Here is a 14,617-nt window from a genome sequence, read left to right as displayed (position 1 = left end):
AGCGGTGGCGCGATGGAAAAAAGACCTATTAAGGTCGGGCGAGTCGAATCCGCTTCAGGCGCTTCCACCGCGCTTAAAGGCTTTCGCCTCAATGCATTTTAGTGGTCCAAAGTGCCCCTTTCAATTTTTTACTACTCATAATGCAGCCCAGGTTTTCGATTTGAAGGTTTGCTGACTTATCAGTTCGATGCATGTCATATCGTGGAATTATTAGTTCCTGTGATGGATTATTGTAATGGAGGCGATGGAGGAGGGGAGGTGGTTCCATTCAGTTAATATCTTGTCTCGAGGTTGAATGAAGCACTTTGGTTTCTTTTTTTTTTTTCTCCGGTGCCAAGCTTGCCTCGGCATTGCTGTACATTACGGTGCCTGAATAGTATCGCGTCCCTCGCGTCGCGGCGCTGCTGTCGAGGCACCCAGCTGAACATCAGCAACTTGTGCCATCTGTGGACTACGAACAGTACATTACTCAATCGCGATATTTTAAAGTTGTTATTTTGAGGCATTAGAGAGCTCTCAAATGTGGTGATTATCATGGCTGATTCCTCTTCTGCACAGTAGAAAATAACTTGAACGTACGTAACTAATGCTTCGAATTCCCACGGGGGATTTATAATGTTCACCGCCACGAGGGAAGTTGGGACAGCCAGGCGCACTAGAAATGGTTGTTTTGATTCCAAGGGCTTGATGATTTTTGTTCACAAGTGGCATATTTAATGCCGCTCAAGAGAAGGTGACATTATGAGATTAATTAGGTTGTCTAATGTTGCGTTAGAAGGATTCTTAATGTGCATAGCCTACTCAGAAAAGACAATAAAAATAAAGCACACGAGCGCACATTACTTTCGGAGAAATGGCTCTTCAAGGAAACGGCAGTAGAACATAGAGGACACAAAAACACGATATATATGCCATTGCACAATTCATAACGTATATCTTTATTTCTTATTGCATGTTTGCACAATGACTTGTTCAAACTATTGTACAGTAATCATGAAATTAAGCCTCACGCCTTTTCGCAGCTCACTGTGTCAACATATATTATATTTTTGCCTCTTCCAGAGTTCTCGCATTGAAGTGACAAAGCCCGTCCGCCAGAACAAACCTTTCGGCCAGGAGCGCTTCATGCTGTCCGTGGTGACGTCCAAGCTGACTGTTCGCGACGTGCAGAGGAGCGATGAAGGGTCGTACACGTGCTCCTGCAGAGACCACGCCGGGAAGACGTACAACCACTCCGTTTTCGTCTCCGTCTACGGTGAGACACTGGCAACCACTTTAGAGCTTGAGCTGTGCTTTCACTAAGTGACGTCACTACACGTGCTCCGCTGCTGTACCCCGTAACTAGGGGATGAGTTCAACAACTGCTTCGCCGGTGCTTGGTAGGTTGTTCAGTCTCGCCATGCATGAGGTTGGTGCCGGTCAGAGAGCGTCAAGGCTTCGGCAGAGGTGTCAGGCTGATGTGTAGCAATGTTTATTAGATCTTACGTTTGGGTAACCATGTTTAACTGAGATAAACCTCCTTTGTATTTATGAGGGAGCTGTCTCCAAATGCCCGCGAAATGAATATAACTATTCTTTGTCTAGTTCCCCATGATGCATTAGGTCGTTTGGGCTGGTTTATTCGTTGTAAAATGTACACCAAATGACCCATTGTTCAGCTGTGTAATAATTCTCCCCCCTCGTTGAGAATGTTGCTGGGGAGGGTTTGCGGTAGCTTCTGATACTTTAAAACTATTCCTTCGGTATAGTCTCAGTATATTGTCTGCTCAGATCATGCCATTTTCACTAGACAGGACTTCACTAAGTGTTACGCCTCGTTTTGGCTTAGCGGCATTTCCGCCTGTGCAGCATTTTTAGCACTATTCCATTTTCTGTCATCACTCTGGGGGAGCGATGCGCAGAATGCAGTGTTTAAAATAAGCGGTTTTATACACCAGTCGGAGATGAAACCACGAGAATGCAGGCCCCCATAGCCGCTGTTATCGAGAAATGTTCATTTCTTCTTTTCCTGGCCGGTTTAATGAACTTACTGCGACGATTGAAATGGTCCATCTGTTTGCTCTGTAGGTTCCGACTCTTCGTGCGACCTTCTGCAATCGCGCGAGTGCGGTTAATAGATGACACGAAAAGCCGATTCGCCTAAATGTAAATGCAGAGCTGGCACACATGTATCCGGCTTTCTCTTTGTGCTCACCGGAAGTTGATTATGCATGCTGGTCGTCTCTGCTGCCGCTGTTATTTCGGGGAAGCAAACACAAATTGTCTTGTTGGAAGACGGAGATAAGCAATTCCGAAAACTCTATTCCCCTTTACGACGTCTACCGACAAAATGGCGACATATTAATAGGATGATGGCCGGGAGTCTTGTCTTTGAACTTAATATCTTTGAAGCCGCGCCACCATAGAGCACTTCCGGCAGGCAGCCGCAGAAAGCCACACGTCGGTACGAGGTTAATATTCGCCATTTTGGTGATACTTATCGGCCCGGCCCGAAGGGCGTATTTGCAACCCTTGGCGTTAAGCCAACCGTTGCTCCCATGGTTGCCGGTCTGCAACTTTTGTCACGTGAAAGCGCGAAGTGGCCTGTGATGTCGCAATATCATTCGGTACATTTTTCTTTTTGCTTTCTTATATTACAATTTTAAAAGGTCGGTTTTTGTTTTAATTGTTTTCTTAATTCTGTTCGCAGCCGAGTGCATTAATGCCCAAAGGATAGTAAGCGCGTGTCGAAATTACGCGAACCAGCTATACGCTCTAGTAAAGCTGAAGGATTCAATTACTATATGTGGTTATGATAGATAGCCGCACCTGCACTATGTACTATCACCGTTACCGTACAAATGAACTTGCAGCTGTGAGCTTAAAAACATGCTTTGATGTCCAAGGAAGCTGGCTTTATACAGGGTCGGATTAACTGTGGTTAGGGCCCGGTTCAAAAACAAATAATAATAAAGAGGGCCTCTAACCCTATATCACCACTCATCTTCTTACTCCAACCCTGTTGCCATGCTTGAAACTTCACGCGTTTTAGAATTTCCTACTGAGAATTCCATATTTACTCGAAGAACCTGCGGACTGTTTATGAACACCGCCTGAGCATATACTTTCCCGCCGAGCACATGGACTGACTGGCATCTAGACTGAGCGATTGAAGGAAGTGAAATGACACATAACATCCTCCCTTAAAAATCAGAATGCGCATTCGTGAGAAATAAATTACTCAAGTGGTTATTTTTTGCCTGCTTCCACCGCAGGCTTCGTGTGAGCACAGACGAAGTAGAGAGGGATCTTATCCATAACCTGTTCGCAAATTCTTTTCGTAAATACGTTACCAATTATCTAAGAGTTCTGTGAATTCGTCCAGAAAGACGAAGTGATGGTCGCCTATAGCAGGGATTTTACAGAAATTGCGATACCATTTTCTATATGCAGACTTAAATTACAGCAAATAATGTTTATTGCTCCAAACGCTGTCATAATACGGAGAGCTAAACCTTATCGAAATGGTGGCACCTGTAGAAAATGACACCGTTACTGAAGTGGCACAAAATTGTAGATTTAACACACTCAAATAATCAGTGATACATATTTACATTTTTACAAATTGTCCGCATTTACAAAGACAGCATATTTACGTTTTGCGCATAAATTCGACTTTTAAAACAGAAGAAAAAATTTTGCATTCATCACACACCTTTTCTGCTTTCAGTTTGCAGAATAAATACACATTTTACGTGGTAGTGCTTGCAGCTCGTTCTACCGAGAAGCATCCGCCACCGTAGACGACGATAGGAAAAAAAAAAAAAAAGGTTGGCACGGAAACTAGGTTAAACACCTGAACGATGTATTTAAGTGTATTAAGGGTATCAGTCTATTAGAAATCTCCTCATGAGGATCCCCGTTCGTGTACATGAAGTCTCCTTTAAAATAGGGAGAACACTTAAGCCGCACTATAGTGTTCACACGGCGAAGCTTAAGCGCCCTCCTTTTTTTTTTTTTTTTTTTTTACAGAAACATTACATATTAATAAAATGAGGAAAATATAACTAAGTATTTCTTAGAAATGAAACATTTAAGTGTGGCGTGTATTCGTAGAGCATGTCTGCTTTTTTCATTACATTTTTAAGCAAGGGAATAAAGGTATTCATATTTATATAACCGTTTTCTAGCCTTTTGCTGATAGAGTTTCTTGATGAGATTTTCAATGTTGACCCGCTTAAGGATCTGTCGTTTCCATTTATAGCAGTGACAAATTACTGAGGCGGCTGTCTGCTATGAGGGGCCATAATCTGTAACTAATAATTCATGCTTTTTTTCTCACAGCTTTCACCGCTTGTGTTCTGAGCAATAAAACAGGCGACAAACAACAGCAGTAATGATAGAGGCCAGTCGGTTTACCAGCTGGCAATTGCTGACTCCCAACTGAAAGTCAGCTAGAACCCGGTGATTCCACCTGAGCACTATAGCTGGGTCCCGCTGACTCCCAGCTGTTAGACATCTCGAACCAGTTAAGGCCAGTTAAGTACACCCTGGGACAAACTGAAATAAAGTGAATCCAGGTAGAACCGGCTAAAACAAACTGAAGTTTTTTCATCTGTTTGGGCAGTTACAAAAATTTGTACATTGACAGGTGAAATATGAGGTTGTCTTTGAGATTATGCGTACGATGGGGGACGAGCAGCTTTTGAAGCATTCGACGTTGCAATACACATAAGGTGTAATTTTTGTGATAGGAATTCGGGAAGATGATCTGACTATTTTTCGGACCAAAACCACGAAAGCCGCCATTTTTTTTTTTCAGCTCTCTAAGGGCCCCTGAGAACGGAGGGCCCGGCTCATTTGAACCCTTTGAACTCTGGATAATCGGACCCTGGCTTTATGTCACTGTTAGCCTATTTTGCTTGTGTAGGACAGGCATTCGGCTCTGAAAGGTTCAGCACTTGACGCTCAAGAAAGAAAACGACGACAACCGTATAGCGCTCGATCCGACTTTCGTGCATATGCAAAAACAAGCTACGACTGCTGCAACTTATCGCTGGACGTTTTGTGCATTGTTCGCGGCGTAGCGCCCTTATTACAAGTAGTGGAGGTGCTGGGTGACGGTCTCAGGCATCGCGCAGAGCTACAGGGTGAGAGGATCTCTGTCACCTCCACCACTTGTAATCCACCACTTGTTAATCAGCTCGTGACTGACCAGACTTCGCAAGCTGGAACCCTCATTCCGCGTGCTTCATTGTTGCGTCATACTAAATTCATTCGTGAAAGTTATCTAACGAAAATAATGTGTCCCTTCTTATCAGTACAAGGTACAGAAAATGCAGCTTCGTTTGTATCGTGCGCATAAGAAGCAGAGATGTTGCGACCATCCTCCACGTGCGTGGAGCATAGTCGACGTGCGTGACCGTGAAAAAATGCGTTAATGTTTCACCGGCTCGTGTGCAGAGTCCGAGCAGCTGGCTCATGTGAACCTGACGACGGACCTGGACACCTCGGAGGCGCAGGTGTTCCCCGAGGGCGCCACCTTCAAGATGGTGGTGACCGTGGAGGCGCACCCGAGCTTCGCCGAAACTCGCTTCTCGTGGCTGAAGGACGGCACCCTGCTGACCGAAGGTCGCGAGCTTCGCCTCTCGTACCGCGAGCCCCGCGCCATCCTCGAGAAGGCCAACGCGCGCTTCGACGACAGTGGACAGTACACGCTGTACGCGCGCATACACAACGCCACCTCCAAGATCACCATCAACGTCAGCATCTCATGTGAGCTGCTTTCTCGTTCACTTTTCGTTCTCCTATGAAGAAAAGGCGACGCAGAAAGATAAGATTGAACCCCGGGAGTGGGGTGAATTTCTTATGCTTCAAGAGTTTGATTCGACGGCGCCGTTTCATTAATGCCACAGTAGCGTGTGCGAGGGAACATACGGGATGGTGGCTCTGTCTTTCAAAGGCAGCCGATACTTAATAATGTTAACACTCATTTTTGCAAGGACGTTCCAGCGCGTCTTTGCAGTTAACCATTTCGCCACAGAAAGCATGCACTCTTTCGGCAGTGTAGTTTTGCTATAGTGTGCATTGCAGTAGCTTCGATCTTAATCCCGTTGAGAAAAATGTTAGGTCTTGTTGCTTGAAAAACGACATAGTTGTGGGTTACGTGTTTTTGCACGGGATTAAGCATGTTGACCGACTAATGTAGCTTTCGCACGAAGGCTTTCGTTTACGATGTTTTGTTCTGTGCGTTTACCAATTTTCCACCCGGCTCGCAGCCAAGCCCGTGGTGGCAGTTGTGAACGACACGGAGCTTTATGCGTACGGCTCCAACTACACGCTGGTGTGCATGGTGAAAGGCAGCCAGCCTCTGCGCGCGTGGTGGGAATGGCGCGAGTGCGTCGAGCCACGCGCCTGTGACGAGCAGAGCCCCAGCGGTGTCTTCAAGTCCCTGTCCGAGCATAGCCACCACAAGAACGGCCAAGGCACTCCTCCGCTCGTGCACAGCGCCGAGGGCACGCGCCACCGGAACCTGACGCTGCGGCTACGCGCCAAGCAGTCGGGCCTGTACCGATGCGTGGGAGTCAACTCGCTGGGGACTGGAAGCAGTGTTGCAAGGTTTTACGTCACTGGTGAGATCAGGTTTTGTTTAGCCGGGCGTTATTTTTCCCGCTCCCGTACCTTACCACAGAGATTCTTGGAACTTCAACGTGACAGTCAGTCTCTATGATTGCAAGTACCACCAGAAGAGAGCAGTGAATTGGCATTTCGCGGAAGTTGTTTCTTGAAGCTAACATATGTTTAGGTTTAGGAAAGCCCGGCTGCAGCTATTCTGTGCTGCATATTTGCGGCATACGGCACAGACAGCTATATTTATAGACTGTTCTGCAAATCCTATGGTAACCGATAAGATGAGAAATTAAAAAAAACATTTGAAGTGTAGCATCTCAACGCTTATATGCATATCTAAGTCCATTAGATAATAGGTCATTTGTTAATGCGCATTTGAACGTATGCAACAGTCAACCACATATTTATAGCGCTTGCCAATTATTGTAGAGAAGCAAGAATTCCTCATTATTTCTTCACGTCAGTGTATTACTGACTTTGTTCCTTGGGTTTCCAGCGTGCGCAACGATGTATTTTTTTTTTTTTTGCCGATTCATACGCAAACGAAAATTGCGATAGCTACAGTTTCATTCTCCTACGTCACGCAGATGCCAAGAACGGTTTGGAGATCATCGCTTCGGACACGATACCTGTGGATCAGGACCAAGTGTGGCTGAGTTGCCTGGCCAGCCAGTACAAGTACGAGAAGCTCATTTGGAGATGGAAAGCGAAGGGCTCCTCAGCACCCGTCAGCCTTAACGCCAGTGGTGAGCACATCAAGGAACTAGCCTCTTCCGCGCCGACAGCGGACTATGCTATTATGCTATCGTACTGTCGACGTCACGTTGTTTCGTGCTGCAGTGTCCTTTTGAAATCAAAGCCATAATTTCAGACCGTACGGGTATTGCTTTGGCAATGCAGCTTCGAGTCTAACATGTAGGATTATCATCAGGTGAACATAATCCTACATGATCGAGATAATGAGTGAACATGAGTGAAGATACACGAGTGAAGATAATCCTACAGATAATCCTAGTGAGATAGTGAAGACAGTCACGAGTGCTGGGCGAATCTATTCCTTTGCCAGTCGAGCACATTGGTTCCTACTTTCACGACGAGAGCCGTTATACAGAGCCCACACTGGTCTTTCGTGAAGCTGCATGGTTCGTAGAGTTTGACAGATGCCCGAGGGTGCGCCCACTGAATAATGCACCGGCACGATACAGGCCACACTCACAAACACATACACAGACCATGGATTTTTCGCCAGGGCGCACCTTGAATTGTCACCTCGGAATGGGTTCGAGGCAGCGATGCAGTGAGAGCTTGGGAAGCGTCAGAGCTAAACATTCGCCCAAACCGCGTTCGATACACAAGCAATGACGGCTGCTGCCGAATCTTTTATCTAAGCCGTAGCCTATTATCTCCGACGTTTTTTTTTTATTTCGTGGCTCGCGATCGGGTGGTTCAAGATTTGCAGCAAAGCGGAAAAGTGGAGAGAGGAAAAGGCTTTTCTACCTTTACAGGAATCCCACGGATGAGAGAAAAAGTGGGATAGGGAGAGAGGCGACCAGGGGCTCAGTGGATGGGCGGCTGTGGCGTGGATAGAGAATCGTGCAACTGAAATGTGGCATCCAATGGATGGGTTTGTAGTGTGGCTGTATACAATGGCTGGAGATCGTGAGAAGGGTAGAGGAATCCACCATCCTAAAGTAGTGCCATGAGAGGAATCCGTGGTCTACCGTGGACGCACTGGGTTATGGAGACAGAGCACGAATGCCTAACCACAGGGTGATCGCCACGAGAAGAACTCCCGGAGGATGGTCATTGAGGAAAGAGAGGGCGAGAGTGGAAGAAAGTGGAACCAAAGGGTGGCTGCCGTGGAAACAATCTGGAGGCCTAACTAGAAAAGAGGAGGTCAGCGACCTTTTGATAGTAATCAGTGGACTCTGCAAATAATGGATTTACCTATGGCCATCTGACTTGGGAATAAAGCAAAAACAAACATGTATGCGAAACATTATTTTGTGTCACGCTGCAGCTAATGTTGGCACATTCATTTTCATTACACACTCGTAACTGTCCTGATATTTTTCTTTTGTTTGACAATTAGAACATTTATTCAATATTCCTCTGTGACGAAGTAGCATTCTTCACTACTCAGTTGTTTCCAACATTATCTGGTTATGCCTCTCGGTGAAGGACAAAGACTCAACGCCAAATCAATGCATTAATTTATAATTTTTTATTGTTCTTGTTCTCGTGTTTATTGCTGCTTGTGTGCCCGCTCCTCCGATCACGACTCTGAGCAACCTAGTTTGTCAGACAGACACTTGTATAACTGCATTGTGGTCTACAATCAGATAAATGAAGGGGATATGAGGGTGCTCGTTATAATACATGAAGGAAAGAAGCCAACAGTCGGCGAGGCCAAGGAAAGCATTGGGGATTGTACTTTGTGTTTTTCTTTTAATTTTGACTTCGATAATCACGTAAATTAGTAATCTAATCTGTTTAGGGGAAAGAGAATTAAACACAAAGTAGAAGAAAAAACAACGTGCCGATGGTGGGAACCGAACCCACGACCTCCGAATATCGCGTCCGGTGCTCCTCCAACTGAGCTACATCGATCGCTGTCCCCCCTGCTACTTTCTTGGGTATTAATGTTGTCTGTATACGAACCTTGAGAGTGTTCACCAGGACAGCGATCGATGTAGCTCAGTTGGAGGAGCACCGGACGCGATATTCAGAGGTCGTGGGTTCGGTTCCCACCATCGGCACGTTGTTTTTCTTCTACTTTGTGTTTAATTCTCTTTTCCATAAACAGATTACATTACTAATTTATGTGATTATCGAAGTAAAAATTAAAAAAAAAGACAAAGTACAATCCCCAATGCTTTCCTTGGTCTCGCTGACTGTTGGCTTCTTTCCTTCATACATCGTGGTCTATATTATAACGTATGTTTGTGACGACGCAGATGACCTGGACATCAAGATGTCGTCGACGGCCTTCTCGAACAACCTTACTCTCTACTTCAAAGCCATCGGGCGCAACCAGTCGGGAGAGTACGAGTGCATCGGCTACACACGGGGAGGGAACGCCCAACGACGCCTCGAATTCGTCAACATCGCTGTGCGAGGTATAATGGCGTGGTGCGGGGAACGTTCCCCAAATATGCAATGCGGGAATGTCTAGAAAAAATGTTATTATGGCTTAATTCGAACGCCGTTCATAGCTGTACTGCGTACTGAAAGTAGTCACGCTTCTTATTTGTTTTTGAGCAGCGTTCACGATACTCTCGCGAAAATTTGCTGAGGGCATGTCAGGTCCCCCTTGTCCCCCGAAACTAGCGTGTTGGTTTATATACATACAGTTGTTTTATTTATATACAGTGTGGCTTAAGTATATAAATATGGCCCGCACCCATTCGCATAGGACAATTTAAGTCGCCGCCCTGTTTGCCTAGTTTGACAAATATGGCTTTAACGAAAAGGGAGGTTGTACAATGGCACTAGCTTGCCGGAGTTTTCCGAAATTTCTGTGCAGTTCAGAGATTGCGTCATAACTAGAGCTGTTAACGCTTTATGATAAACGATTTGTAGAAATAATGCTTACGTCACCCAGCTGTTAGAATAAACATCGCGCGATATCCTTACTCCTCTGATTGCTGCCCAGGCGTTACTTTACAAACAAGTCTCCGCATAACATGAGTTACTACACCGGTGGAATGAAGCTGTGAACTGTAATTTAAGTGACATATTTTTGTGACTTCCCAGTAAGTGACGATTTCAAATTTGCGCACATTCTTACGTTTTGATGATTGCGAAACTACCGGTCCGTCGTTTACAACGTGGCATAATGACACTTTCGCGTACAGCGAGGTGTAGAGGGAGACTAGAAGTTATCCGTTTCACTCGAAGTTACCGCCAAGATAGTACCGCGCTCGCGTCGGCAGCATCCAAGACGGCAAGAAGTCGACAGCCGCCTCACTCTGCGCATTCTCGTTGTTTTTCGCGCCACTGCGCAGGAATGCGTGCTCCCGAGTTCAACATGACCACCCTGCGAAACGAGGTGGTGAGCGACGTGTCGTACATCGACTTGTTCTGTGCGGCGAACGGCCTGCCAGAGCCCAGCATCACGTGGTTCAAGGACGGCAAGCCGCTGAACATGACCGGCGTGGACCGCTTCAACGAGGGCCGATGGCTCATCAAGCGTAAGGTGACCCCCCAGGACAGCGGCTTCTACCAGTGCCGGGCCGAGAACAGGGCCGGCGCCATATACGCCAACACCACCATCCACGTCGCCAGCGGTGCGTACACGATGATCGCGCGCTGTAGGTCTAGTGCACTTACGTCGGGCATTCGATCGAGTCCGCAAGCTCTAACAAAAGCAGCAAAGGACATGAATATTTAATGTACTGCTTGCAGTCTTCAAATTGTCATCTTTTCTAGCCTAAATGTATTGCGCGTTTTTTAAAAAAGCTACGAGTACTCGTTCTTCTATTACTTAAGCTTATTTATCCGTTCTGGTATGAGTGATTTTTTATAGTATTTCGCTTCAAGCAGAATAACTCTACAGTTACTTCGATTTAACAGGTGAATCTGTACTATCGGGAATTAAAGTCCTTGGAAAATGCGAAGGGTAAATAAAACACAGCTTTCATCGGTAGTTTGACACTATACTTGAGGACTTGAAAGTTGTACTTCAGTTCTCCGATGTGTGCTGAAGAAATAGGGCAGCTAGTTCGCATTGCGCTTCGAGTCCAAAATTGCCAGACGCGCGCTTAAGAGTCTTTTGTCGCCTTTAGTACATCCTCGTGCTTTTAGGGTGATCTGTTTTATACGGTGCAGTTTTTACAGAACGTTGCAATATTTTACAACTGTTTATGCTTATTCCAGGAATACCGGCGTCCATGACTAGTACCCAAATCGCTTGGATAAGCGTCGTGTTCATCGTACTGGTCGTTGGCTTCCTTGTCGGATTGTTCTTCTACTGCAAGAAATACCGCGCAGTAATGGTGAGCAGGAGCATTCGATGAATTCTGGACGACTGAAGAGCCAGTACTTACCATTTTGCCAATCGTTTTTCGCATCACACAGAAAGAAGAAAAGGAGATGGAGTTGCTGAACAAAACCCTCTTCGACAAGGGTCAGGTGGACATGTTCAACCCCGACCTGCCGCTCTGCGAGCAGGTAGAGCTGCTGCCGTATGACCAGCGCTGGGAGTTCCCCAAGGATCGCCTCAAGCTGGGTACGCGCAGAAAATACGACACGCGGACGCTTGTCGGGGCTGTTCTAACACACCGTCAGAAAAGCCGGGAGGAAGGGGATGGAAAGAGAGCCTGCTGCTACGCGTAGAACCATGTGAAGAAACTTAAATGTCTTGCACGTTGATGATGACCTCTAACCTTATTGCTATCTTCGTCGATGAAAGTTATAGATGTCATTCTAGAAATAACGCGGCAAGAGGGGGCTAAACGCGGAGTTGCCTTCTAGGCGTGCCAGCCCTAACACTGTAAGTTGTGAACCCCAAACCATGGTGCGATAAGTCGCCACTGCGGTGGGTTCTGCCCAGAGGGGACAAACACGAGTTGCGTACTCAAGCAGGCTTTATTCTACCCGAGGACAGGGCGAAATACAGCAATCAAGAAACAACCGCCATAGCGAACAAGCGCTCGCGTAAGGGGGGGGGGGGGGGGAATAAAAACTATGTATGGAGAAGCACACGCAAGGAGGTGCGAGGAATGTTTTGCTCACCTGGCGTGGCTTCGCGCTCACGGCTCGTCGCGTTTAGTTCTTACGATTACTGGGTGATTCGGATGACGGCGCTGGTGTCCTCGGCAGAAAGTCTGAACCACAATGGCCTGAACAGCGCGCGTACGCGATCATCCGCCGAAAGACATGAGAGAACCGCGGGAGGCGCGCTTCTCCCAGGACCGTGCAGAGGAGGTCCACCGGATATGCCGAGAGAAAAGAGGGAAAGCCGCGGCAGCCTCGCTGCGGTAGACTGGAAGGCAGTGGAGGGTGGCCGACGGGCCCTTTTCTGAGCATCCTCCCTAACAGCGCGCGTTAACTTGCGATGTAATTACGCGCGGCCGTTTAATGGGACAGCGAATTTCTGTGTATCGCCACAAAGTAATTGATTCGAACGCATAGAAAAGAGAGCGCTGTCAGTCTTTGCTCTTAATGGGACCGAGGGCTTCGTTGTAGTATGCGACCTTTAGAACATACCGCGTGTAACTTAACTCTGTCAACGACGCGAAGAGGCAGCATATTCCTTCCCTGATGATTGCCATCGTTTAAGTTCTCTATTGAAAGTGGAAAGTTTCCATTCCAGCTGTTCGGAACAGAGAACCGATGTGCCCGATAAGCACCTGGCGTATGCGAATCTTTAAGCGTTGAAGGAATAGAGTATCATAGAATAGAACTTTGCCCCGTAGAGGTGGCGCAGTGGTTACGGCGCTCGACTATAGGACGCGGGATCGAATCCCGGCCTCGGCGGCCGCTTTTCGTTGGAGGCGAAAAGCAAGGCACCCGTGTGTTGTGCGATGTCAGTGCACGTTAAAGAACCCCAGGTGGTAGAAATTTTCGGAGTCCTCCACTACGCCGTCTCTCATAGCCTGAGCCGATTTGGGATGTTAAACCCCACAAACCAAACCAAACCAAACCAAACCAAACCAATAGAACTTGTATTCAGTGATTATGTCGGTGGCGAAAAACGGTGAATAGTGTTTTGCTGCTAAGAAATTTAACACCTCCTGTTGCTCCACTTACAGGTAGAACCCTGGGACAAGGTGCTTTCGGCCGTGTTGTCAAGGCTGAAGCTATTGGTCTTGGTCTCAACGGGCAGTCGCTTACAGTGGCTGTGAAAATGCTGAAAGGTGAGCCACTATGTCTCAGTCCATAGAGCTCGCCGAAATTTGTGCTCTTGGGAAAGATGCTCGCTGCAACCTTTTGCATACCTGTTATTTATTGTTCCTAATTTTCTTACGTTCCTCAGAGCGAGCCGACATGTCTCAGCGCAAGGCCTTAATGGCCGAGCTCAAGATCCTCATTCATCTCGGCCGGCACTTGAACATCGTGAATATTATCGGCGCCGTCACGAAGAATGTAGCCAAAGGTAACGTTTACTGTCATTTTAACTATACGTACATAAATCCGTGAAAACAGCCTGCGGCGTGTGTGCTTGAACAGTTTTAGTAGGGGGATGGGGTAAATACTATTCAGCTTGCGATCAGGCATGACTTTGACCATTTAAATTCACGACCAGCTTCTTGTTCATCCATAGTGTAACGAACTGTCCAAAATGGGCGTGAACAACAGACGACGAAAAACCAGACACAAGGGGCTGATATTCAAGCTAGCCTAAAGGCAGCAGTTTTGGTGTTCCGACTTTTCCTTCAAGTTGTAGCACTGTTTGTGCATAATTAGTTAAATGCGCCGCAGATCTACTGCACGGAACATGGAGATGGTGGCAAAACGAAATAGGGCGCGTATGTTGATGTCGGCATGTGTAGTTTGATGTGAGCGCCGATGTGCGCAGTTCATAAAGCACGTATTCTGCTGTATGCAGGTGAACTGATGGTGATCGTGGAGTACTGCAAATTCGGCAACCTGCGACACTACCTACTGAGGCACCGCGAGCGCTTCATCAACCAGCTGAATCCCGAAACGGGCAAAGTAGATCCGGATATATGCTACAGTCCAAAATCCCCGACTTCGGCGTCGCCCGGTTTCCGGTCGGCGTGCGCTGCCTTCGCCATTTCGAACCCCGTCTACTGGTGAGCGCCGCACCGCGACCTGGGCTGGTTCATCAGGCAGACCGCATTCATGGTTACTTTGTGCACACACGTGCGGCACAAGTTTTCGAGAGATTATTATACCAGAACGTGGGCGGATTGGGAGGTTGCTTTGTCCAGCTCCGACCTCACGGCACAAAGGAACTTCGTTGCGAGAGCTCGGGCATCGGCTTCAGCCGACGGAGCCCCGGTCTGACCCCGCCGTTAACCGGAAAATTACTTTCCCAAAT

At 47.0% G+C, this 14,617-nt stretch overlaps 1 protein-coding gene across 2 annotated transcripts in view; it reads left to right on the top strand.

Moving 5' to 3' along the window:
* The window catches only part of LOC146191601 (vascular endothelial growth factor receptor 1-like), a 90,137-nt gene that overhangs the window by 65,496 nt on the left and 10,024 nt on the right, over positions 1–14,617 (top strand). For both annotated transcript variants that reach the window (XM_084602121.1, XM_084602120.1), the window contains exons 6-16: positions 1,063–1,255; positions 5,443–5,754; positions 6,258–6,611; positions 7,197–7,355; positions 9,567–9,728; positions 10,617–10,898; positions 11,488–11,606; positions 11,689–11,839; positions 13,365–13,469; positions 13,589–13,708; positions 14,162–14,369. In XM_084602121.1, the coding sequence (XP_084458247.1) occupies positions 1,063–1,255; positions 5,443–5,754; positions 6,258–6,611; positions 7,197–7,355; positions 9,567–9,728; positions 10,617–10,898; positions 11,488–11,606; positions 11,689–11,839; positions 13,365–13,469; positions 13,589–13,708; positions 14,162–14,369 (2,165 nt within the window). The remainder of the gene's footprint in view (positions 1–1,062; positions 1,256–5,442; positions 5,755–6,257; positions 6,612–7,196; positions 7,356–9,566; positions 9,729–10,616; positions 10,899–11,487; positions 11,607–11,688; positions 11,840–13,364; positions 13,470–13,588; positions 13,709–14,161; positions 14,370–14,617) is intronic.

This window comes from Amblyomma maculatum, chromosome 4 (assembly GCF_055883805.1).
Source record: "Amblyomma maculatum isolate TAMU_Amacu chromosome 4, ASM5588380v1, whole genome shotgun sequence".
NCBI classification, from domain to species: domain Eukaryota; kingdom Metazoa; phylum Arthropoda; class Arachnida; order Ixodida; family Ixodidae; genus Amblyomma; species Amblyomma maculatum.
This window is presented reverse-complemented; position numbering and strand designations above follow the sequence as displayed.